Below are 27,369 nucleotides of genomic sequence, written 5' to 3'. Positions count from 1 at the left end.
TTTCTCAAAGGCTCCTAGGCTGTCGTGAATTGAATCCTGGTAATCAGAGTCTCAGGAGACTGATTTCTATAGAAACCAATATTTATGAAGTGTGTGCTGTGTACCAGGCATCATATAACATGAGTGTTTAAAGGACCTCCAAGTCTAGCTGCAGAGACAGAAACAGTCTAGTTAGAGTTAATGTTGTACCACTTTATGTAAAATGTTGAAACCTGACAACTGTATAGTTCCATTTATTGCCCGCTCACTTTACGTTATAGTTTTAAATATATAGTACCTCTATATATGTTATAAATTCCACAATACAAGATGTTATTTTTTTTTGCTTTAAACTGTTATTTCTCTAAAACTAAGAGGAAAAATAGTTTTTTTACATTTTCCATTTCCAGTGCTCTTGATTCCTTTTGAAGATACAGGTTTCCAAGTGGTATCATCCCACTTCAGCCTGCAGAACTACTTTTTAGCATTTCTTGTAGTCTGCATTGGCTGGCAGTGTTAAAAAGGGGGTGTTAGAAACAAATTTTTAGTTTTTTTTTTTTAAATTTGACAATGTCAGATTCCTGAAGGGTATTTTCACTGGCTATCAAGTTCTGGATTGATAGTTTTTACTTTCAGTCCTTTAGATGTGGTTTCACTGTCTTCTGCCTCTACTGTTGCTGGTCAGAGTCAAAAGTCATTCAAATCATTACTTCATGTATGTAATATTTGTTTTCTCTGCTGCTTTCAAGATTGTCACATTTGATTATTAGCAGTTTAACTATGATATGTGTAGGTCAATTTTTGTGTCTTTATCCTCTTGGGGTTCATTAAGAACCTTGATTCTGGATATTTATGTCTTTCACCAAATTTGGGGAATTTTTGGTCATTATTTTATAATCTTTATTCTTCTGTTAAGTCCACTCAGTGAATTGTAAAATTCCAGATACTGTTTCTGTTCTAGAATTTTTATTTGGTGCCTTTTTATAGTTAACTTTTCTTTGCTGAGAGTCCTTATCTTTTCATTTATTATTGGCATATTTTCCTTTTATATCCATAAGCATTATTATAATAATTGCTTTAAAAAGCTTTGTCTTCCAACATTTGGGTACTATCAGAGTCAGTGTTTTTGATTCTTTTCTCTTTCAGCTAGTTCATGTTTTGCTGTTTCTTCATGTATTGAGTAATTTTGGATTGTAACCTGGATATTGTAAATGCTATGTGTTACAGAATCTCTGGATTCTGCTACATGCCTCCAAAGAATATTGGTTTTTTGTTTTGTTTTGTTTTGTTTTCTTTTCTTTTAGTAGGCACTTAAATTGACTGGGGTCAAACTGTTAACTCATCACTCCTATAGTGGATAATATTCCAAATCTTCAAATATTCAATTCTTTTAGCTTTAGCTGTGCTGATTGGAGTTTGCCACACAAATGCATGGTCAAACCAGGGCTTGGGCAGAGTTTAATACAAAGGCTTCCCCTCTCTGACTGTTTCCTTCCTGGGATTCTCCTTCTTTGCCCTCCTGCACAGTTTCTATTGGCTATGGTTGTCCTTGAACTCTGGACATAGAGAAACATAAGCAATGTTAGTAATATAATATACTCAGTGATTTAATAATAATAACAGCAGTTGATCTTTTCAAAGTGCTTATGTGTATCAGGTGCTATATAACTATATCTATCTTATGTCATGTAGTCTACACTACAGCAATCATCTAAGGTAGGCATTCTTGTACCCTTTTTAAGCTGAGGAAGTTGAGAATTAGAGAGGTGAGATATTTATCCAAGGTTACTCACCCATAAGAGGCAGAGCTGGATTTCAGAATCAGGTATTCTGACTCAGGGCTCCACACTCCTATTGATTATGTAGTTGTGCCTCAATCATCTTTTCAGTGGGAAATCTGCTGCTTCATCTTTAATTTTTTCTGTTTTGTTTTTGGTATTTTGCAGTGCATCTAAGATATGGATTAGTTATTAATTATTCATTTTAGGATTTGTACTTCTTCAAATTTAATATTCATTTTTTTTGCATTCTGGAAAATCATTAGCCATCATCTCTTTGAATATTGCCCTTTATGATTTTTACTAATTCCTCCTTCTAGATTTCCTATTGGACTTATCTTATACCTTAGTATTCCATTCTTCATGTGTTCTAATTGCTGTCCCATATTTTCCATCTCCTTATTTCTCTGTGCAGCATTCTGGGTGATTTGTCAGATCAATCTTCCAGCTCACTAACTCTCTCTTGAGCTGTGTCTAAACTGCTATTTAAGTCAGTTACTGAAATCTTAATTACGTTGTCTCTATTTTTCATTTCTACTTGGTTTTTTCTTAAATGTTTCTGCCCTGCCCCCCACACTGTTCTCTTTTTCTTTTATTATGATGTCTGTTTTTTTTAATCTTACTCATTCTAGGCATAGTTATTTGAAAATTTATTTTAGATTTTTCTAATATTTCTAGTCTTGGGGTGTGAATTCTCTTGTGTGTTTTGTCTACTAACTCTTCTGATGATGGGTTGTAGCCATGTGTAGTTTAAAATGTTTTATTGCCTGTTTATCGTCAGGGGTTGTTTTTTGAAGTCCTTCCTACATGTCTTGGGTGTGCAAGTGTTTCTTTAAAACAATTTCTTGTTTGTTTCTACTGGAATGCCTGTAATTTTAATGAGTTGTGTCAGTGATCCTCTTAGTAGCTCAGCTTGGGTATCCCGTACCTGGGGTTAGTGTGAATCTGGACTCCACACTCACAGGCTGTGCAGACCTCTGGTTTTGATTTCTCAAGAATGACTAACCCCTCCTCCCACTCCCACCCTAACTGTATATAGTCCGATATCCACAGCTGTCTTATAATGGGGCAAATTGATTTCAAATTCATTGCCGTATCTTTTATCCCCATGTGGGTATCAGAAATCTAGTCCTATAGACCTGTATCTAGATCTTAAATATTGTCACAGGGTGTCAACCTCTTCTGACTAATCTCACTTTGATTTCTAGCTTCTTTTCTGGCTTTGGGATTGTCCTTCCTGTCTTTCTATGTTTTAAAATATTTTACTGAGGTGTGTGTGTGTGTGTGTGTGTGTGTGTGTGTGTGTGTGTTTGAGGGGGTTCCATTTTCTTCAACTCCATTGTCATGTTGTTTGAAATCTCAGCAATAAGGATTTGAACCTAGTTGTTCAAAGTTCATGCTCCTCTGGGATACCACACTGGAGTAGGGTAGTGATATTGGCAATGAAAAAGGAGATTGCTGTTAGAATACAAAACAGAATGTCCATTTATTATTTGTAACAATGGGGTAAATATTTGCCCAGAAGGCTGAGCTATCCGGGTTCATAAGTCAGCTTCCCACTGGACAAAGCCAGGCGTAAGAACTTCATGGTGCTTTTTCAGCACCAGTCAGGGACAAATACGGTCTTCCTGACAAACATGAGAAGTCTGGCAATTTTAAGGTTTATATTTGCGTATCTTTACAATGAAATGAAGGTGTCCCTAAGGGCTTTGCAACTCCCTGTGGTCTCATAATTACAATGTATTCTCTGGATCTTAATTGCAGTTCTTTCTCAAGGAGATTGTTTGGATCACAAGGTCACTTCATAAATACGGGATCAGAGCAAAGGGAGTTTGATGCTCTTCAGGGTTGTTTTCATCACAGCAGTGCCAGCAACTTGCCAGGTAGATTCACTGTTGCCACCGTAAGACCTGGCTTGGGAAGAATAGAAGAATGGACAGATGTTACATCTTCTGCTCGTCTTTCTTGATTTTTTAAAGTTGCTTTTATTGATGTATAATACACATACAATAAAATGCACCAAAGTTTAATTTGTTAAGATGAGTCTTAACAGATGGAGTTGTGTGACCACAACCATGGTACCATAATCAGGATAGAAGACATTTTCCAAAACCCCAAAAGTGTCCTCATGCCCATTTGCCATCAATCCAGGTGTCTTGGTCTGAAGCTGGGCAATTTATTAAGAAAAGAGGTTTATTTGGTTCATGGTTCTGCAGGCTGTACAAGAAGCATGGCTCCAGCACCTGCATCTGGTGAGGGCCTCAGGCTGGTCCCACTCATGGCAGAAGGCAGAGAGGGGCAGGCACCACGTGGTGAGAGGAAGAGAGTGCGGGAGGGCAGGGAGGTGCCAGGTTCTTCCCTCTTGGGAACTGATAGAGTGAGAACTTACTCATTACTGAGAGGAGGGCACCAAGCTATCCGCCCCCTGTGACACAAACACCTCCCACGAGGCCCACCTTCAACATTGGGGATCAGATTTCAGCATGAGATTTGGAGGGGACAGATATCCAAACTATATCACGAGGCAACCACTGATTTGCTAAATTTTACTATATTTCTGTCTTTTTTAGAATTTCATATTAGTAGAATTATGCAGTATGAAATCTTTTGGGTCTAGTTTCTTTCACTTGGCATAATGCTTTTGAGATGTATCTGTGTTGTAGCATATTGGTAATTCATTCCATTTTATTGCTGAGAAGTATTTTGTCATATGGATATGCAACAATTTGTTTATCTATTTAGCAGTTGATGGATATTCTGCTTATTTCCAGTTTTTGGCTATTATGAATAAAACTGCTGTGAACATACAAGTACAAATCTTCATGTAAATATATGTTTTCTTTTCTCTTGGATAAATACCTAGGAGTGGGGTTTACTGGGTTATGTGGCAAGTATGTATTTTTTTTTTTTTTTAAGAAACTGCCAAACCGTTTTAGTAGCTGTACCATTTTCCATTTCTACCAACAATGTATGAGTGATCTGGTTGTTCTATATCCTTGCCAATACATTTAGTATAGTCAGTTTTTTAGAAAAATTTGGCCTTCCTAGTGGGCATGTAGTGTTATCTTATTGTGGTTTTAATGGACATTTCCCTAATTACTAATGATGTACATCTTTTCCTGTACTTAACTGTCATTTGTATGTCTTCTTTGGTGAGATGTCTATTCCAGTCTTGTGCTCATTTTTGAAATTAAGCTTTAAGAGGTTTTTTTAATATATATGTTCTGGATACAGATCCCTTATCAGATATATGTTTTGCAAATATTTTTGTCTCAGTCTATGTCTCAGTGTTCCATTTTCTTCTTTTGAAGAGCAAAAGTTATCAATTTTGATGACATTTAATTTATCAGTATTTTCTGTTATGGCACATGCTTTTTGTCTTTGCCTTACTCAAGAGCACAAAGGTTTTCTGCGTTTTCTTTTAGAAGTTTTATTATTTTATGTTTTGAACTTATGTCTGATAGATTTTGAGTTAATTATTTTACGTGGTGTAAGGACCATGTTCGTTTTTCCCCATGTTTGTTCAGTTATTCTAGTACTGTTTGCTGGAAAGGTTATCCTTTCTCCATTGAGTAACCTTGGCACCTTTGTAAAAAATGAATTGAACTTAGATTTGTGGACCTCTTAATGGCTTCTCTCTCTTGTTCCATTAATCTATATGTTTATCCTTAAGCCGGTATCACAGTGTCATGATAGTAAGTCTTGAAGTTGAAAGCTATGAGTGTTTCTGCTTTGTTTTTCTTTTTCAAAATTGCTTTGGCTATTCTAGGTCCTTTGAAATTTCTATATAAAGTTAGAATCATCTTTTTTAACTTCTAAAAAATTAATTGCTAAGCTTTTACTTGGGATAATATTGGATTTATAGGTAAATTTGGGAAGAATTGACATAATAATATTGAGAAGTGGGATAACTTTTCAGAATTTTTAAAAGATTTCTGTCATTATAGATTTTACACATATTTTGTTAAATTTATTCTTAAGAATTAATATTTTTGATGCTATCATAAATGGTATTTAAAAAATTTCCATATCTAATTATATATTGCTGGTATACAACTGATTTTGATAAATTTGTATCCTGTAATCTTGTAAAACTCACTTATTCTAGTTGCTTTGTAATTCATTAGGGTCTTCTACAATCATATTGTTTGTGAATAAAGATAGTTTTTCTTTTTCGTTTCTAATTCGCATGCCTTATATTTGGTTTTCTTGCCTCATTGCTATTTTAGTTCTATATATGCTATAAACCCCATAATACATTGTCATTATTTTTCCTTTAGTAGTTAGTTATTCTTTAAAGAGATTTTTAAAACTGAGAAAAAATATTGTTTATATTTATACACATATTTACCATTCCTGGTCCTCTTCTTTAATTTGAGTAGCTTCAGATTTCCCTCTGGTATCACAGCCCTTCTTTTTGAAGAACTTTTAACATTGCTCATAGTACATGTCTGCTGGCAATGAATTCTTTCAGCTTTTGTTTTTAAAAGTCTGTATTTCCCCTTATATTTTGAAAGAAATTTCTCCAGGTGAAGAATTCTTGGCTATTTTTTTTTAATACTCTAATGATATCTTGCCATTTTCTTCTTCATTACATGAGAAATATTATTATTTTTCTTCATTTCTTCACTTTTTGTATAATGTGTCTTTTTTCAAACTATTTTTAAGACTTTTTCTTACATATGCAATTATTATTTGTCAATTAAAACCAAAAGTTTTTTAGAAGTTTTTTTCTTTATCACTGATTTCTAGCAATTGATTATGATGTGCCATGTGTGATGTTTCGTTATGTATATTCTGCTTGGGGTTTATTGAGTTTCATGAATCTATAGGCTTATATTAATAGTTTTGATCAAATCTTAAAAACTTTCAGCCATTCTTCTAATCTGTTTTTGTTTTCCTTTTCTTTTCTTTCCGTTGGAACTCCACTTACACATATATTATGCCGCTTGATATCGATTTCAGGTAACTGCTGCTTTGTTCTTTTTTATTTTTTTCTCCATTTCACTTCTTCTGTGCTTCACTTTGGATAGCTTCTATTGCTATATCTTTGAGTTCTCTGATTTTTTTCTGCTATCTGCTCTTCATTTCGTTCAGTTTATCTTTTGATTCATTCATTGTGTTTGTCATCTTGAATGTGCATGTGGGTCTTAATTATATTTCTCTTTCTCTCCTCAACATCATCATGTTTTCCTGGAATATATGGAACATTCTCTTAACTGCTGTTTAAAGGTAATTTTCTATTCCATCATTTCTAACGTTTTTGGGAACTTTTGCTGTTTATTCATTTTTCCTGGTTATGGTCACGTTACTTGGCTTCTTTTCATGCTTAGTAATATTTCACTGGATGCCAGACATTGAGAATTTTGTGTGATTAGTTGCCAGGTTTTACTGTACAAATTGTGGAAATCCAATAATGTTGGGTTTTGTTATGATGTCCAGTTAACTTTCTTGGATTCAGTTGAATTCCATTGAGGCTTGTTTTAAAGCTCTGCTAGGGCAGGTCTAGATAAGGCTTCACTGTAGTCTAATTTAGCCCTACTATTCAGACTGTACTTTTTTGAAGATTCCCATCCATGTGCCACGTACTGCAAGGTGGTTCTTCCCTGCCTGGAGGGAACCCAAACTGTTGCCTACTCTGTGTTAGTGCTGGATGGTTCTTTCTCCAGCTGCCGGTAGCTTTTTCTTCCTTGTGTGGGAATCATCTAAGATTCAAGGGGGCCACTCTGCTGACCTCTGTGGTTCCCTCCCCTGCAAATTCCAACCTCCTAGGCCTCCTGAAACGGGGGTCTCTGTTGCTGGAAGCTGTCTCTGGGGCTCACCTTGTTTGTGTCCCTACTCTGAGGGTCATATCCTGTGCCGCCTGTTGTCTGGTGCCTGAAAACTCTTGTTACATTTATTTGTTCTGGTTTTCTGGTTGTGTAAACGGTGAGGGTCAGTCAGGTCTCTCTTTAGCCATCTTGGCTGGAAGTGGGAGCCTTTTCCTCCTGCCTTCAGGTGCCTCAGAGACCGTCACCTTTCCCTTTGGCTGTATTGTCTTTTAGCCTCCCTCTCAGTAAGTTCTGCGTATCCATTAAAAGAAGGCTGGGCTGGCATGTCGAACATTTGAATTCTAACAATCCCAGTTCTGTTGCTGGTTTTTAGGGCACATCTCTCTACTTGTTTGTCAAGCATGTTCTAAGGCTTCTTCTTGTTTCTTTATTTTATGATTCTATATTATAACTTTTTTTTTCAGTATTTATTTTCATTCATTCAAGTTTGTTTTGAAGGTGTCATTCCTTCTATGAGCTCCTGTTGGTTGAGCGCCTACTACTTGTTGGGTACTGCCCTGGGCACTGGGGTCACAGCGCCCTTGTGGAGTCTCAGTCATGGTGTAATCATGATCCCTGCAGCGGTACTTCTGGGGCCGGTGTTGGCAAGACAGAGCCCCCGGCTCCAGGAGAGGCTGCAGTGGGAGACTGGCCTTCTCTGGGGGGGCAGGGGTGGGCTCTTTTGGACACTGATACCCAAGCTCAGGTGGGAGGAGGGTAGTATAAATGAGACTGTCCCAGGCCATGGGAGCAGCAAGTATAAAATAATCAAGATGAAGGATTTTAGTGCATTTGAAGAACTAAAGGACACTGTAAGGCTTAGAGCGGGAGGCAAGAAGGGTTTCTTTGAAAATTAAAATTAAAATGTAGGTTTCCTCTCTAGCAGTATAGCACAGTGCAATGTCTGGAGTCTGAGTTCAAATCTTGACTCTACCATTCTCTAGCTGTGTGACCTTCAGCAACTTTAACCTCTCTGAGCTTCAGAGTTTTTTTTTACCAGAGACATTGAGAATTATATGGTCGTTGTCAAGATTTAACAAAGTACTGCTATGCAGAAAGCTGTTAGCATAGTTCCTGGCTTACTGGAAGTAACCAAAAAGGATAAATTATTATCCAGTATTTTATGACTTACACCTTTTATTTCCTTGTGTATAGTTAGTATTGTTTTACACAATTAGTGTAGTAGGATTATTAATATTCTCCAGTAACAACTATTCTTTGGTGGAACTAATTGCTAAGTTTCTTAGTTTTCTGACTAAACAGTTTCTTGAAGAGAGGCCGATATTTTCTGTTACTTTAAAACAGTAAGTTCTTAACCCATGAAGTACACAGTGGGCCTTAAAGTATCTTTTGAAACTCCTGATGCTGTATGGAAAGGTTTTTTATAAAAAATCTTTTAAATATATATGTATTTTTTGGTATAGGGTCTCACTCTGTTGCTCAGGCTGGAGTACAGTGGCTTGATCATAGCTCACTATAACCTTGAATTCCTGGTCTCAAGTGAGCGTCTTGCCTCAGCCTCCCAAAGTGCTGGGATTACAAGCGAGAGCCACCATGCCCAGCCTCTGTGTGAAAAGTTCTGAGTGTGTATGTCCATGGGTATCTTTAGGTTCCAAAACTATCTGTGACCCTCCAAATTTGAGAACCACTGCTTTAAACATGTTTTCAAGTCTGCTCCAGGCTGGATCTGCAGGTGCTCTGTAAAATATCTGTGGGATGAAGGCTGCGTGTTCCTACTGGGCTCTGAAATGCACTGAGAATAGCTCATATCAGGTGACTTTGGTCATAGATAGGGCTTGGCTGTGATCCAGCGTAGACCTGTTCATCCGAGGCAGTGAGAGTACAGAGAAAGGGCATATTTAATTATGTTGCACATTTTTTTCTACAAATACATAATTCTTTTATTAAAATTCTCTGAGTAAATGTTACACAGTATAAATTTTTCATAAGCTTTTATTACTAGCCTGAAATAATTAGTTGAGAAAAAATGTGGTTGGTGTTTCAAAGAAGTAAGAACCTAGGCACAAACTTGTCATCTCTTACATTAAACTCTTGTCAGTTACTGTCAAAATTGACCTTGGTTTTCCTCTCTGCCAGTAGGACTCCTCTGCATTCTCGTGCCAGTAGTGCTACTGGCCCAGCTATCCAGTTTTCACTTCTGTAGTAGGTGCCAAGTAATCTTTCTGGAACTAACAATTGAGGCAGTTCTCTTGACAAAACTAGCCTCAGGGAAGTCCTTGGTAGCCTATTTCTTTTCTTTATTTTTCTAGATCAAAAATGGAAAGGTTGGGTGGGGATAGTAAGGGAAGGGAGGGCTCTGCTAGGTATATTTCTCTTTATTGTGCACAAGCTCCAGCCAGGCTTTCTCTGAAACATCAAAAGTCCTCTTAACCATTGCACTTTGAGTCCAGGCAGTTCCTACCTGCCTCATCCTTTCAGTGGATGCCCTCTTCCGCAGTCATGGAGTAGGAGATATCTGCTTAATAGAAAAAGTTGGTTATAGCAGGGATTCTGAAACAAAGAAGGCTAAAACTTTTAATTTGAACCTAAAAATGCATATTCATGTGCTGATCTTGTGATCTGAACCAAGGCCTTGTCTTGACATACACACCCTCTCCTGTCCTCCATTGACCACACCCATAAGGCCTTGTCTGCATTTGCAGGCTCAGTGTCTTATGCGGGATGAGAAGACTTGTGCAGGCAACGTGCATGTAAGCCCTAACTGTTTTTTTACAGTGTGTTTACAGTATTTTCCACTTGTTTTACCCACTTCTAATTTGACAGCTGTGTTTTAGTAACTCGTCTTTATTGAATCTTTCTGAAGAATTCAAACTAATGTTCAGAAATAACAACTTTCTTTTGACAGTTGTATATCATTGTTTTACACAGTATGTCACTAAAGTACTTAATTAGAGTAGGAAGGACAATGGGCATAGCAGGGCTGGGAGCACAGAAAACTGCCTCTTAGTGAGCAGAGGACTCCTGGAGAGGACAGGTATGCATGAACCTGCTCCTGCTTAGAGCCAGCTAGGTGAGCCACTGAGGGAAGGTCACTTACCCTCTCTAGGTATTGGTTTGTTCGTCTGTAAAATGAAGATAGGAATAGCCTTCACTTGGTTGGGTTGGTATGGGAATTGAATCGTGTATACAAAGCACCTCCCTGGCCCCATTACATGTGCTGGAAAAATGTAGCCATTGTTTTTAATTGTGTTACTATCCCAACAATTTCTCTTACCACTATCATTCCGACAGAGTAGCCTCTTAGCTATGCATGCTCAGTGTGTCCTGGGACTAGTCAATGTGTTTTACAGAGTGGATGCAAAGATGAAGTTAATTTAGTGGTTGGTTAAGAGCTTCTGCTGTTTTGTTGGAGAACGTCCTTGGTCAAATGCATAGTCTTAAAGTGAATTTATGCATTATGTGTTTAATGAGCATCTACTTAATGTGCCAGGGTGTCATGCTAGGTTTGGAAAATCCAGCAGTAACTGGACACAATCCTGCCCTTGGGAGCTTCTACTGCAGACAAATCATTAACGCTAACAAAGCAGGAGATTGGCACAGGTTGCCACCACCAGGAGCACTTGAGGTGTGAGGAGAGTGGGCAGGGGAGGCTTTCCAGAGAGGCTGCACCCTAGTTGAGACCTGAAGGCTGGATAGGAGAGAGTAGATGGAGAACAGCATTTGCAGAATGCCTTGGGGGTTGAGAGGGCCACTGGCAGTTCCTACAAACCAAAGCATGGGGTGTGTCAAAGTTGGCCAGATCTCACAGGTCTTCACATGTGTGAACTTACATGTTCCAGCATCCTGTCGGCACAAGGGTAGGGTTTTATCCCCACCATTAAGGTGAGAACATGGAATTGTAGGCAGGTTAAGTGATTTTCTATAGCCACAGAGTTAGTAAGTAGTAGTTGTGGGATTCATTCCATTCCAGGTGTGTTTGACTGCTGAGCCCGTGAGCTCAGCCACACCACTACATTGGAGGGAAGAGCAGGTTTAAAGAGAAAGAATAAGGATGATAATTGGCTCGTTTTGGGCCTGAGTAAGTTGGAGGAGCCTATTAGACACATCCGTGTGAAGGGGTCTGGTTGGGTGTAGCCACGCCACAGGGGCAGTGGTGGGAATTGATGTCATGGAGTGGATGAGGCTATGTGAGTACATTTAGGACAGCCCACATGCAGGGTGGACTTGCTGTCAGATTCCTGCTAACAGGGTCAAGCTTACTTGTTTTAAACCTATTTGGATAGCATTACATGGCCATTCTTCATTGAGGTGAGTCTCTTTGTCCCCTTGCTTCTGAGTTCCCAGCGGGGGCGTGTTCCTATTCATGCTGGCGAGAGGTAACTGCATCAGACAGCACTGAAAGAAAGGCGCCCAGGTTTGCTCTGTGCCTCTGGTCCTTGTCACCTTTCTTCTAGTGTTCTGCAACTGCTCACCTCATTTTAGATGAGTTCTCAAGTTTGCAATTCTTAGATGCTTCAGCTAGAAAGGACTATGAAGGTAGAAAGAATGCCACATGGCCATGTCTTTGGTCACGTGTGACTTGTCACAGTTGATGCACACCTGTGAGTACATTTTTTTTTTCCTCTTCCCCTTTAGACGGATTTGAAGACTATGGTCCAGATTGTGACAACATGAGGGTAACGGCCTTCTTGGACATTCCAGGCCAGGACAACCTGCCTCCACTTACTCGCCTGGAGAAGTATGCTTTCAGCGAGAACATCTTCAACCGGTGAGCTCAGCCAGTCCTTTGCATACTGACAGCCCTGTGTTGTGTTTGGTTTAAGCTGACACTTGTGGCCATCTGTCTGTAATAGCTTTGAGGAGACTCAGGGGTGATGAGGTGGAATACAGGCTATCCTCAGGCTGCTGGGATTCTGTCTGAATGACACCATTTTGTTAGGCATCCATTATTTTTGTTGCTGTTTTACTGACCATCTGGTAAGTCAGGAAGGAAAGGTGATGAAATTTCGTGGTGTTTAAGTGATGAGAATCGCTCACTGGGTTTCTTTCACATATGCAGTGCTCAGAAAAGTAAAACGCATTGCTTAATTGAGAAGCTCGGAGAAGCATCAGTTGGAAGCCTCATCTGCTCACTTCGGTCTTGAGCACACTGTGCTTCCTGGACATGCTCTGTTGTCACTCCTTTTGGACAACAGAGGATTCGACTCCAGGCTTGGACTGGCTCAGCAGATGACCTTTGTTCTTATTTCCTGAAGAAAGGAGAAACTAAGGCATCTCTTTCCATTTCCACTCTGCCCAAACTTCCCTAAAACCAAAAGCGTGCTTCCCTCCTGTCTCAGAGGGGAAGTATTTCTCCTCTTGCTCTGCCCCTTCGACCGATCCTCCATCCCTGCCTCGCTGTCTCTCACTGAGACTTTGCCTCCTTCGGGTTTTCCTTGTGTCTTCTGTCTCCTTGCCTGTGATTCACGCCCTTTCTTCCGCTTAGGAACACTGGCTCATCTCTCATTCTGAACTGTCCTCTGAGCTTCTCTAACCATATATCCCTGACCACACTGCTCTCTTGTGAAGACTGGCTGACACTCGCTGAGTCTCTTTCCTTGCCTTCCATTTACTCTTACTTTTTAAAAATTATATTCTGTGCCAAACATAGCCTAAATCCTTTACATTTATTAAGTCATAGAAAACTCATGACAATGTTACTTACCTGATAAGTCCAATTATTTTCTCTATTTTACAAATAGGGCAATGATGGTATTTGAATGGTGTCCTCCGATGAAAAGTTCTTCATTTAAATGTAGTTCATAATTTATCAACTTTTGCTCTTCTGGTTAGTGCTTTTTATGTTGTGTAAAAGAAACATTGGCCTCTTCTGAGGCCACCAGATGTTCTCTTGTATTGTCTTCTAGTTTTATTGTTTTATCTTTCACATTTGGATCTACAGTCCACCTGGAATTACTTTTTTTTTGTTTATGATGTGAGGTAGGGGTCAGGTTTTGTTTCCTTCCATGTGGAATCCAATTGGCCCACTGCCATTTATTGAAAGGATTGTCTTTTATCTATGCTCTGCACGGTCACCCTTGTCTTAAATCAAGTGTCCACATCTGGACTTTCTGGTCTATTTATCTGTCACTGCACCAGTACCATACTCTCTTCATACAGTCACTTGTGACTGTATCATAAAACTCTTGTTATCACATAGAGTAAGTCCTCCACTTTGTTCTTTTTCAAGATTGTTTTGGCTGTTCTTGGCCATTTATATTTCCAAATACATTTTGGCACCAGTTCATCATTTTCTAGAAAAAAATCTGCTGAGATTTTCATTAGAATTGTATTACGTCTATTAAATCAATTTGTAAAGAATTGACGTCATTACAGTATTTAATCTTCCAATCCTTCCATTTTTTTAGATTTTCTTCAGTTTCTGTGTGTGTACTCATGTCTGTGTGTACACACACATACATATATGCACAAATAATTATAAAACTATATTACATTCTTTTCTGTTGTAGAGATCTGCATCTTGTTAGATTTAGTTCTAGGTATTTGATATTTTATGCTAATGCAAATTGTGTCACTTTTTAAACTTTCTAATTGTTGCTGATACACAGAAATGGAATCAATTTTTATATTTTTATTTTGTCTTATTATAATAATTATGTTAAGTTCATTTATTAATTTTACTGTCTTTCCTATGGATCCTTTTGGGTTTTCTACATACTATAGTGATGTTTGCGAAAAAGGATAGTTTTGTTTCTTCCTTTCCTATCTTGTTATTTATTTGTTTAAGAGACGGGATCTCACTGTCACCCAGGCTAGAGTGACTGTAGTGGCTCCATTACAGCTTACTGTAACTTTGAACTCTTGGGCTTAAGCGATCTTCCTGCCTCAGCCTCCCGAGTAGCCGGGACTACAGGTGTGCACCATTGCACCCGGGGAATTTTTAAAAAACAATTTTTGTACAGACAAGGTCTCACTGTGTTGCCCAGGCTGGTTTTGAACTCCTACCCTCAAGTAATCCTCCTGCCTCTACCTTCCAAAGTGCTAGGATTATAGGCTTGAGCCACTTGTTTTATATTTTTAGTAACCACCCTTTATCAGCTTAAGAAAGTTTACATTTCTAGTTTATATTTCTGGTTTGCTAAGAGGTTATTTTTAAATTTTTAAAACTAATTTCACACTTACATAAAAAGTTTCAAGAATAGAATTCTTGTATATCTTTCACTCAGATTCATTAGTTAAGCTTTTGCTACATTATCTTTATCAGTCTGTCTTTGTTTTTATGCTGTTCTTATCTGAACCATTTAAGAGTAAGTTCTAGACATAATGTTGCTTTTTCCTTAAATATTTCAGTGTGTATTTTTCTAAGAATAAGGGCATTTACCATTCACTCATATAATCTCAGTACAATTACCAAATTTGGGAAAATTTAACTGATATAATACTGTTATCAAATATATAGATTTTAATAAAATTTTGCCAATTATCCTAATAATGTGCTTTATATCTTCTTTTTTGTATGTCTGTCTTTTGGGTCCAGAATCCAGTCCAGCACCATATATTATGTTCAGTTTTCATGTTTCATTAGTCTCATTTATTCTCTAAGTTTCTCAGCCTTTTTTTTGCCTCTTATGATATTGACATTTTTGAAGAGTATATGTCATTTACTTTGTAAAATAAACTTGGTTTACTAAGAGTTTTTTCAGTCATCAGTGAGGTCTGATTTTATATGCTTTTATATCTAATGAGATTATCAGATGCTTTTGGTCCTTTAAAAGTCCTTTTTAAACTTTCTATAAACTTTAAAACTTCTGTTATCATGAAATATATATACAGAAAATTGGGTCAGTCATACATATAGAGTTTAAGGAATTTTTGTGAAGCAAATGCCCATGAAGCCACATACTGGACAGTCTTACCTTGCCGACATCCTGAATTACCCTCCCTGCTTCCTGATCTGATTACTTCTTCCTCCCTACCAAGCAATAACCACGGTCTTGATTTTTATGTTAATCACATCCTTCATTTGCTTGCCTATTTTAGCACCGTATCTACCTTCAAATATTATAATTTAATTTTATCGTTTCTGAACTCAAAATGTGTGAAGTCATATAGGATATATTACTTTATAAATTTTGCATATAGCTTGAGTTTGTCCCTTTTGTATTAAATAACCATGTTCTTGATTATACTAACATTTATGCATCTACTGTTTTTAGAGAAATTTAATTTTTTTGACTACTGTGAACAATTTTGCTATGAATAATCTTGTTTGCACTTAAATATTCATTTCTATAGGGCATGTGTCCAGGAAAAGAACTACTGTGTGATGGGGTATGCTTATCTTCTCCTTTAGTAGATAACTCCAGTTTTCCAAAGTGGTTATATCCGTTTACTCTCCTACCTTTGCCCTATGTTTTATCTGCCAATTGGTATTATTAGATTTTTAAATTTTAGCCACTGGTAGTATCTGTAACACTTCATGATTTGAATTTGCATTTTCCTTACTGTGAGTATGAACACCTTTTCTTGTGTTTGTTGGACATCTGTATTTCTTTTTTGTGAAGTGCCTATTCAAATCTTTCGTTGGAGGGGTAGGGAGAAGATGGATTGTCTGTCTTTTTCCTATTGATTTGTGGGAGTTCTGTATATATTCTAGATTTCAAACCTTCATTAGTTATGTGTGATAAACATCTTTCCTCATTCTATGGCTTGTGGTTTAACTCCTTTATGATTCATTTTAATGTAGTTAAATTTATCAGTGTTTTCCTTTATACTTAGTGCATTTTGAAGCTTCTTTCTCTATTCTTTTATATTGCTTTAAAGGGTTTGGTTTTTCCTTTCACCTGTCTGAAAGTAATTTTGTTTATTTTGTGAAAGATGGGTCAAGCTTCATTTTCCTAGTTGTCACAGTACCATTTATCAAAAGTACATTCTTTCCTCATAGCTCTGGAGTGCCACCTCCGCTGTAGTCCAGTCTCTGTTAATGAACAGACTGTCTGGACTCTTTCCTCTCTTCCAACGGTTCATTTGTCTCCCTCTCAGCCAATACTACACTGTCTTGATTACTACAGATTTATAGTAAGTCTTTTTTTTTTTGAGACAGAGTCTCACTCTGTTGCCCGGGCTAGAGTGCTGTGGCATCAGCCTAGCTCACAGCAACCTCAAACTCCTCCTGGGCTCAAGCAGTCCTACTGCCTCAGCCTCCCAAATAGCTGGGACTACAGGCATGCGCCACCATGCCCGGCTAATTTTTTCTATGTATTTTTAGTTGTCCAGATAATTTCTTTCTGTTTTTTTAGTAGAGATGAGGTCTCGCTCTTGCTCAAGCTGGTCTCGAACTCCTGAGCTCAAACAATCCTCCGGCCTTGGCCTCCCAAAGTGCTAGGATTACACCCTTGAGCCACCGTGCCCAGCCCTATAGTAAGTCTTGATATTCGATAAAGTAAGGCTTCCCACCTTGTTTTTCTTCTTTGACATGTGTGTCATTCTTGGTCCTTTGTATTCCTGTATACATTTTAAATCCAGCTTGTCAGATTCTAACAAAACAAAACACAACACCTATTAGGATTTTGAATGGTTTTGCATTGAATCTGTAGGTCAATTTGGAGAGTATTGTCCTCTTTACAATGTTTAGACTTCCAGTCCGTAAACATGATATATCTTTCCATTTATTTAGGTTTTCTTTAATGTCCCAATAAAATCTGATTATTTTCTGTTGTGGTTTTGTGGGGGTTTTTTTGCTGGTATATTTTAAACAAAATCTGAAAAATCATATTTTATCCAGGTAAGGACTAAAAACAAATTTAACGGCAATATCATTATCACACTCAACAAAATTAATAGTTAACACTTTCCAGTCTACCACTCTGTCCAGTTTTCCCCAACTATCTCAAAAATGCCTTTTTTTGGTTGATTTGTTTGAATCATGATCCAAATAAGGTCCACATATTGCATTAGGTAGATGTGTCTCTTAAGTCTTTTTTTGTTTACAGTTTTTTTTTCCTTTTGATCTTAAACCTCTTTTAATCTCTAAAGGTTCTCTTTTTTCGTCTTCTCCCATATTATTTATTTGTTGAAGGGGTCATTATTCTTGTAGAATTTTCCACATTCTGGATTTGGTGGTCATGGTATAATTTGTCCTGTCTTTTCTGTAAATTGAAAATTACATTTGAAGAATTGATTAGATTCTGCTTCAATTTTTTTTTAAAAGACAATACTTCCTATGTTGTTTTGTGTATTTTTTATTACAAAACATCAGGAAACAATGTCTGATTGTCCCACTTTTAGAGATGTTAATGCTGAGCAGTAGGCTCAGTTGTTTTATTCTTTCATTATAAAATTCCTCACCAACCTTTCTTCTGATGCTTTTAGGGGTTACAATTAGTCATTGCTTAGATCTTATTTCATTATGAGTTGGAAAATGGCAATTTTCTTTTTATTGTCTGTGAGATCTGTAGTATGGCTCCATTTTCCATCCTGTTACTTGTTACTTGTGCCTTTCTCTCTTTCTCCCTACGTGATTCTTACCAGAAGGTTATGAATTCCATTAGTTATTTCCAGGAATCGAGTTTTGGCTTGGATTCTATCGTATGTTTGTTTTCTAGTTCAATAATTTATGCTCTACTCTGTATTATTATATTTTGGGGGGCTTTTGGGAATTTAATTGCTATTCATTTTCTTTTTGTGTAGAATACTTAGTTCTTTACTTTTTTTGCTTTTTGTTAACATCTGCATTTTACATTGTGCAATTTCCTCTTAAGTACTATATTAGATGCATCAAGTTTTAATATATAATATTTTCATTACTTTCCAATACAAGCGTTTCTAATGTTTGTAATGAGTTCTCGTTTGATTATTGAGTTATTTAGAAGTGTTTTGTTTAATTTCCAAATATTTGAGGCTTTTCCAGATATCTTTCTGTTATTGGTTCTTAGGTTAATTCTTTCATGGCCAGAGAACATACATTATATTATTTCTCCCTTAAATTTATTGAGATTTGTTTTGTGACTCAGAATATGTTGGTAATACTATTCCATGTACACTTAAAAAGAATGTGCATTCCAATGTTTTTGGGTAGAGTATCTTAATAATATTTAGGTTAAGTGTGTTAAAAACATTGTTCAGATCTTCTATATTTTGTTTATTTTCTGTCTGCTTGTTCTGTCAATTACCAGGAGAGAAATTTTGGCATGTGCAACTATAATTGTGGATTTATCTTTTTTTCCTTTTAATTTTTATTTCATATATTTTATACATTTTGAAGCTTTGATGTTGGTTGCATACACATTTAGTATTCTAGTTTTTTTAATAAATTGATTTCTTAATTACTGTGTAATGTCCCTGTTTATCTTTGGCAATGTTCCTTTATTCCTTTTTCTGAAGCTTACTATGTTGTTTGTTTTTTTTAAGAGATGAGGTCTCCCTTTGTCACCCAGGCTAGAGTGCAGTGGTACAATCATAGCTTACCGCAGCTTCGACTCCTGGGCCCAAGTGATCCTCCGGCCTTAGCTTCCTGAGTAGCTGGGACTACAGGCGCCTGCCACCATACCCAGCTAATTAAAAAAAAATTTTTTTTTTATAGAAATGGAGTCATATTATATTGCCCAGGCTGGTCTTGAACTCCTGGCCTCTAGTGATCCTCCTGCCTTGACCTCCTAGAACGCTGGGATTACAGACATGAGCCACTGTGCCTGGCCTCTGTGTCTGATATTATTGTATACACTCCAGCTTTCTTTTGAATGGTATATTTTTGTCCATACTTTTATTTTTAACCTATTTATGTCTTTAAGTTTAAAGTGTGTTTATTATAGAAGGCATATAGTTGAGTCTTGCTTTTTTATCCAATTTAGCAATCTCTGTCTGTTAATTTGAACATTAAAATCATTTACATTTGATGTTACTATTGATTTGGTTTGTTTAAATCTACCATCTTGCTATTTGTTTTCTATTCATCTCAACTATTTTTGTTTTCTCCTTTCCTGCCTTTTTAAAATATTTTTTAAAAATTCCATTTTTCTCTGCTTGGCTTATTAGTTATACAGTACCTCTTAAATTTTTCTTTGGTTGTTCTAGGGATTGCAATATACTTTTTCCATTTATCGTAACATATGTCCAAATAAAATTATACCACTTTGCATACTGTATAGTGTGCAAGATAGAGCATTAGAACCTTACAACAGTATACTTCCATTTCCCCTCCCCTAACTTTTGTGCTCTTGTTATCCTGTATATTACTTCTACACATGTTATAAATTCTGCACTACCTTGTTACTTTATTTGCTTTGGGCAATCAACTATCTTTTAAAGCAATTAAAAATTGAAAATAATTTTTTTTAATATTTGCTATCATTTTTTACCATTTTTTTGTGCTTTTTATTTATTTTTGTAAAATATCCATTTTCATCAGTTATCCTCTTTTGTCTCAAGAACTTTCTTTAACAATTCTTGTTAGTACAAGACTGTCCTCAGTGAATACACAGCTTTTGTTTGTCTGAAAAAGTCTTTATTTCATCTTCATTCTTTCTTTAAGAGACTTTATTTTTTAATTTTATTTACTTATTTTAAGATGGGGTCTCTGTTGTCACGCAGGCTAGAGTGCAGTGGCACATTTATAACTCACTGCAACCTGGAACTGCTGGGCTCAAGTGATCCTCCTGCCTGAGCCTCCTAAGTGGCTGGGACTACAGGCACATGCCACCACACCTGGCTAATTGTTTTTTTATTCTTTTTTTTCTTTTTTCCAGAAACAGGGTCTCACTATGTTGCCCAGGCTGAATAGACTTTATTTTTAACAGTAATTTAGGTTTCAAGAAGAATCAAGTGGCAGTTACTGGGAGTTCCCATGTTCTTTAACTGTTCATGCATGGCCAGTGTTTCCACTAGACCTTTAGCATGACTGGTCACACTTATTTTAATAAGTCCTTATCTCATCCTTCTGACGGCTGGGTCTCTGCCTAACTTCTGCTCATCCTCACATTCCTCTTCTCCCTGGCTAGCCTCTCCACATTCTTCTCCCTTCTGTAGGTCCTATAGGCACTCTCGTACAGATCTTGTCTCTGTTGGTCATCATTGATTTTCTTGCCCACTTCGGGTCTTAGACGGTAAGTTCTTAAGGGCAGGGCGGGGCCCATGCTCATCCTTGTATCTCAAGCTTCCTGCACTGAGTGTGGAGCTGGTTGTGTTCAACACATGATTGTATCTGACTGAGTGAGTAAGGAAAAGAAGGAACAAAAACAGGAAGGACTACTTCCATGCTTATATTAATATTCCCAGGGAACATTAGTTATGTTGCCATATAAAATGGATGCATTCTCTTTATATTTAAAAAAAATTCACAAAAATATTACATGCTTATTGAAATGTTTAACAATTGCAGGAGTATAAATAGAATTCCTCCCCCCTCTTCCCCACTGCAATCTTGGTAAGGGCTGCGAACAGTTTGGTGTATATCCTTCCAGACTTTTTCCTAAATAAATATGTATATGTGAATGTATTTATGTGCACATGTATTGCACACACGTACCTCAATATAATTTGTGTTAAGAAATGGGCTCATGCCATATGTAAAATTCTTCACCTTTTTTCATTTAAAGTATCAGGGACATCTTTCTAGCTTAGTACATATCTAGAGTACCTTTACAAATGGTTGTATGGTATGCCAAGGTATAGATATATCATGATTATTGAAGCTTTCCTCCATTGATAGATACTAAGTTTGTTTGCAGTTCTTTGCTTGGATTATAATACAATGGCTGACACTCCAGAGGGCTGACTGTGTGCCAGATACCCTGCTACGAGCTTACCGCGCAGTATCTTGTTGAGTCTCCTAACGCTCTTACAGGTAGGCCTGGGTAATCTCATCAGAGGGCTCCTTTCTTCATCTCGTTAACACAGCTGACAGTGAGAAGTATGGAGGCTGGTGCTTCTGGACTCTGCTCATCCACTGTGGTCTCTCCAGGTCATTCCAGTATAAAGCAGCCAGCTTTTCCCAAGTATTAGTTCCAAAGTGCCAATTTGTTTGAGTCTTTAGCTCTCCTGTGTTATGTATTCACTGCAGTGGATTTTTCCCTGCATCCGGGGCCCTCCTTCTCTTGTCCCTTTCCTCTCTTTCCTTTAGAAGGTAGGTCCCTTGTGACCACTTGAGCCTGGATGCAGATTTGTCTATCCATTCTATGGCCCTAGAAGCAGATTGGGGAATCCTAGTTGCTTGATTTCCCAAGGGACACTGACATGAATGTGGTCCAGTGACATGTAATCAGTGACTTTCTCTGTAGTGTCTGTTTTCACTTTCCTAAACATCCTGGCTGCCAGATCTTGACCTTTTATCCCAGAGGTGGCATAAGTCTCTCTGTGAAAAGGACAGATTTCCTACAGTGTGCTGGGCCAAAGGACTGCCTCTTTGAATTCCACATTTCTACTCTTTTCTTACAGATCAGGGTGGGTTTTCAACGTCAGCTAATTCTCCTGATGCATGCATGGCCAGAACGATATGCATTGTTCCTGGACTGTCAGTTGCTCAGGGGAGCAGGGAGAGGCAGGTGGGAGTCCCTTTCCACTTGCTCAAAGGAAGCCATCAGAACCTCCCGTTCCGCTTCCTGCACACTGAGGCTTCCAGGCTACCACAGGCTACTGCTGATGGCCTGGCTTTTCCCCCTCATCAGTGTCTGTGTTTAAAACAGCTTTATTGAGGCATATTTTACATGCAATAACATTGAACCACTTAAAGCATCCACTTAGATGAGTTTAGGTAGATGTGTGTAGTCATGCAACCATCACCACAATCAAGTTGTCATCCAACAAGTTCCATTGTTTGTCCCTTTTTTTTTTTTTTTTGAGACAGAGTCTCACTCTGTTGCCCAGACTAGAGTGCCGTGGCATCAGCCTAGCTCACAGCAACCTCAGACTCCTGGGCTCAAGCAATCCTCCTGCCTCAGCCTCCCGAGTAGCTGGGACTACAGGCATGTGCCACCATGCCCGACTAAATTTTTCTATATATTTTTAGTTGGCCAGTTAATTTCTTTTTATTTTTAGTAGAGATAGGGTCTTGCTCTTGATCAGGCTGGTCTCGAACTCCTGAGCTCAAATGATCCACCCGCCTCGGCCTCCCAGAGTCCTAGGATTACAGGCGTGAGCCACCACGCCCAGCCTTGTCCCTTTAGTCCCTCCCTCCCCAACCACCATGGGCCTAGGCAACCACTGACCTGGTTTCTGATGTTTTCAAAAGGTTTTGCCTTTTCTAGAATTTCATATAAACAAATCATTTGGCATTTAGTGTAACATGTTTACTTCTTTTCCTTAGCAAAATGCATTAGAAATTCATTCCTGTTGTTATCAACAGTTCATTGCTTTTTATTGCTGAGTAGTAGTCCATTGTACGGATGTTCTGCATTTTGTGTACACATTCACCAGTTGATGGACACTGGGATTTTTTCCATTTTATGGCTATTATGAATAATGCTTATATGAACATTTGCATACAACTCTTTGTGTAGACATACATTTTCATTTCATTTGGGTAAATACCTAAGAGTGAAATTGCTGGATTGCAATGAAAAGTGTACATTTAACTTTTTGAGAAAGTGCCAAATTGTTTTCCAAATCACCTGTGATATTTTGCATTCCTAACAAGGTATCTGTGGATTCCTGTTACTCTGTATCTTTGTCGGCACTTGGTATTGTCATGATAATTTTAGTTCTTCTAGGGGTTGTAGTGATATCTCATTATAGCTTTTTGTTTTTTTGTCTTTGTGTTTTGTTTTGTCTTTAAGCTTTTTATGTTGAAATTACTGTAGATTTGCTAAAGAGTTGTAAAGATAGCAGAGAGTTACCTTATACCTTTTCCCCAACTTCTTCTAATACTGTGGCTCTTAACCAGGGTTGATTTTGCCCCCAAGGTGCCTTTGACAATGTCTAGAGATATTTTTGGTTGTCATGACTTGGTGGGCAGGGAATGCTACTGACATCTTGTGGGTAGAGGCCAAGGATGCTTTTAACCACCCTACACTGCACAGAACAACCCCCACAGCTAAGAATTACCTGCTTCAAAACATCAATAGTGCGGAGGTCAAGAAATCCTGCTCTAATGTTTACGTCTTAAATAAACATGGTACATTTATCAAAACCAAGAAATTAAAATTGGCATTGGTACAATACTGTTAACTAATTACAGATTTTACTTGGATTGCACATCTTCCATTGATGTTCTTTTTCTGTTCCAGGCTCCCATCCAGAGCACAACATTGCATTTATAATTGTCGTGTCTCATTAGGCTCCTCCAATCTATGACAGTTTCTTGGTCTGTCCTTTCTTTTGTGACCTTGACAGTTTTGAAGAATAATGATCAAGTGTTTTGTAGAATATCTGTCAAGTTGGGGTCATTTCTTTTCTTATAATTAGACTGAGGTTATGGATTTGGAGGCGAATGCCCCACAGGTGATCCGCCCTTCACATCGCACTGGATAAGGAGTTCCGTGACGTCAGTGTTACTTGTTCCTGGTAATGCTGACTGTGATCATACGGTTAGGGTGGTGTCTGTCAGGTTCATTGTGATTTATAGTTTCCTAAAGACTAGCGATGTTGAGAAGTTTTTCTTGTATTTCTTGGCTGTTTGTATATTTTCTTTTATGAAGCTGTTAAAATCTTTTGGACTTTTAAAAGATAAAACAACTTTATTGAAATTGAACTTACATAGCATATAATTCATTACCTTAAAGTATGTAAGTTGATGGTTTCTAGTGTATTCACAGGGTTGTGCATCACCACAGTGAATTTTAAAGCATTTTTTATCACCTCAGAAAGAAATCCTGTTCTCATTAGCAGTCCCTTCCTGTTCATCCCCAATCCCCTAGCTCTAGGCAGCCACTAATCCACTTTTCTCTCCATTGATTTACCTCTTCTAGACGTTCTATAGAAATGTAATCATACAACATGTGGTCTCGTGTGGCTGCTTTCACCAGCGTGCTGTTTCCAAGGTCCATCCATGCTGTAGTGTGTGTCAGTGCTTCATTCCTTTAATTAGATTCCATTGAATGGATCTTGACGCATTTTGATAATCCACTCATCAGTTGATAGATATTTAGGTTATTTCCAGCTTTGGGCTATTATTATTAATAATGCTGCTGGGATAATTTATGAACACATTTTCTTTTAATTGGGCTTTCTGTCTTATTACTAAATTGTAAGAGTATAACAGTTATTTATATATTATGGATACAAGTCTTTGGTCAGATATTATTATCTCCTTTGTATGGCTTTTTCATTTTTTCAAAGATGGGGTTTGGGAAGCAAAAGTTTTTAATTTTGATGAAGTCTAATTTATCAATTATTTTATTTTATGGTTTGTATATTTTGGCTCCTCAGAAATATTCGCCTAACCTAAGGTCACAAAGATTTTTTGCTTTTTTTTTTTTCTTTTCAGGAAGTTTTATGTCTTAGCTCTTACTTTAGATCTATGATCCATTTTGAATTAATTTTTGTGAATAGTGTAAGAGTCAAGGTTCATTTTTTCCCCCACATGACTGTTTATTTCTAGCACCTCTCTTTGAAAAGACTACCCTTTTCCCTGTTCACCTTTGTGAAAAAAATCAGCTTGATGATAAATGTGTGGGTCTGTTTCTGGACCCTTGCATTGTCTTGACTCTTGTTTGTCCTTGCAGTTCTATTGGTTTTTGCTGCATGTATTTTGAAGATCTGTTATTAGGTACATAAACACTTAGGATTATTATGTCTTCATGAGTTCACCCGTTTATCATTTTGAAATGACCTTCTTCATCCCTGGTGATATTTTTTGTTCTAAAATCTGTTTTGTCTGATATTAATATCACTAGCCCAGCTTTATTTTGCCCATTGTTAGCATAATATATCTTTTTCCATTCTCACTTTTAACTTATTTGCATCTTTATATTTCAAGTGTGTTTCTTGTAAACACTGTGTAGTTGGGTCTTGCTTTTATATCCATTCTGTCAATCTTGGTCTTTTAATTGGAATGTTTAGGCCATTTACATTTAATGTAATTATTGATGGCATTAGGTTTAATTAAGTATGTCATCTTGCTATTTATTTTCTATTTGTCACACCTTTTGTTCCTTTTTTATTCTTTATCTGTCTTCTGTTGGATTAATTAAATTTCTTGGTGATTTTAGTTTGTCTTTTTAGATAGCTTATTAGCTATAACTCACTGTTTTGTTATTTTAGTGGTTGCCTTAGCATTTATAGTATTTATATTTAACTCATCACAGTCTACTTTCCAGTGATATTTTACTACTTCATGTATAGTGTGAGAACCTTGTAATAGTATGCCTTCTTTTCCTCTCTATCTGATTTTTTTTGTCTTGTATTTTACATATATATGTTATAAATCTACAATACATTATTTTCACTTAAACAGTTAATTATTTCTTAAAGAGATTTAAGTAATAAGATAAAGCTTTATATATCTACCCATGTAGTTACCATTTCTGGTGCTCTTTGTTCATTTATGTAGATTCTGATTTTCATTAGGTGTCATTTTCTTTCTACCTGAAGGATTTCTTTTATCATTTCTTGTAGTTCACATCTGCTGGTGATGGATTCTTCCATTTTGAATGTCTAAACAAGTCTTTATTCACTTTTTATTTCCTGTCTTTGGGTGGTCCAAGGCCAGCCACAGTTCACATTGGTTTCCTGAGCTTGTGGGTCCACTCTATCAGAAGGCCCCACCTTAGGGTGCCACTCCATTGACCCAGAGGGGCCCTTCAGCATGTTCTTGGGTTAGCTATAGCAGAGATCCTGAAGTTTCTCCTCAGTAGGCCTTCAGTAGCTCAGATCATGTTTATGATGGGATATGGTCACTTGGGCCCACAGTGACAATCATATTTTCTCCCTTAGCGGCCAGAGCTTCCTCTGGAATGCCTGAGTGCACTCAGTTCCTTCGTTGTTTGCCACCTTGTGGTGGAACTGTCCTTTGGCACATCCAGGACTGCTCCTCAGCCACAGGCTGACCTACTGCTGTCCTGTGTGCTGCTTCAGGGGACTTGGGGGGCTTCTCTTTCGTTTCAGTAGCTGACTCTGTCCCATGAGTGGGGTCTCCCCAGCTCTTTCTTTCCTTGCTCCCCTCTAAATAGATATTTATAGGTCCCTCTCATTTTATAAGTTTTATGGCTAATCAGCACAGGAAGATGGGAAAGTAAAAATAATAAACATGGAGAAATGTCTGAATTATAAAATATTCTTTCAAGAACTGTAGTTCTTAATTCAGTCATTGAGAGGGCCATCGGATGCCTCTTGGATCTTTTCCTTCTGCATTTATTGGTCACTGAATTCCTTCCCACTGTCCTAGGACGTTTCCCCAAGACTGTCTAGGTCTGAAGAACCAGTCAGAAAAGAAGAAAAAGATTTTCCCTTTTCACAAGTGGCCAGTTTCAGACTCTGAAAACTGCCAGACTGGAAAATGTGGGTCCCCATTCTAGGATTTTGATCTCCATTGGAAGGATCATCTTTGGACATTCCTTGCCAGCCTCTGTCCTCCTTCTGGACATAGGTTGCTTACTTTCCTTTGCACCGTGGTTGTATTAATATTACCTGCTCTTAGCACAACTTAGCAGTCCTTTAGTCAGTGTTGCCCAAATAACCATATGTATCATTTCTTATCTCCATAGTCAGATTATTGCCAGAGGGCTACTCGATATCTTCCGGGACTTCAGTAACAATGAAGAAGACTTCTTAACAGTAATGGAGATTGTAGTCAGATTATCAGAAGATGCAGGTTCGTATAAGTATTGTATAATTTTATGTTTTACTTAATGCATTTCTAAGAAATTATATATAATCAATGATAGCTAATTTAAAATACATGTTTATAAAGT

At 37.5% G+C, this 27,369-nt stretch overlaps 1 protein-coding gene across 2 annotated transcripts in view; it reads left to right on the top strand.

Annotated features, from left to right (window-relative positions):
- LOC123622203 (serine/threonine-protein phosphatase 4 regulatory subunit 1-like) overlaps window positions 1-27,369 on the top strand; it is an 80,430-nt gene that overhangs the window by 14,348 nt on the left and 38,713 nt on the right. For both annotated transcript variants that reach the window (XM_045528392.1, XM_045528393.1), the window contains exons 3-4: window positions 12,164-12,296; window positions 27,163-27,269. In XM_045528392.1, the coding sequence (XP_045384348.1) occupies window positions 12,164-12,296; window positions 27,163-27,269 (240 nt within the window). The remainder of the gene's footprint in view (window positions 1-12,163; window positions 12,297-27,162; window positions 27,270-27,369) is intronic.

Source organism: Lemur catta, chromosome 17, assembly GCF_020740605.2.
Source record: "Lemur catta isolate mLemCat1 chromosome 17, mLemCat1.pri, whole genome shotgun sequence".
Lineage (NCBI taxonomy): Eukaryota > Metazoa > Chordata > Mammalia > Primates > Lemuridae > Lemur > Lemur catta.
Note: the sequence above shows the minus strand (reverse complement) of the source record. Positions and strands in the feature narration are given on the sequence as shown.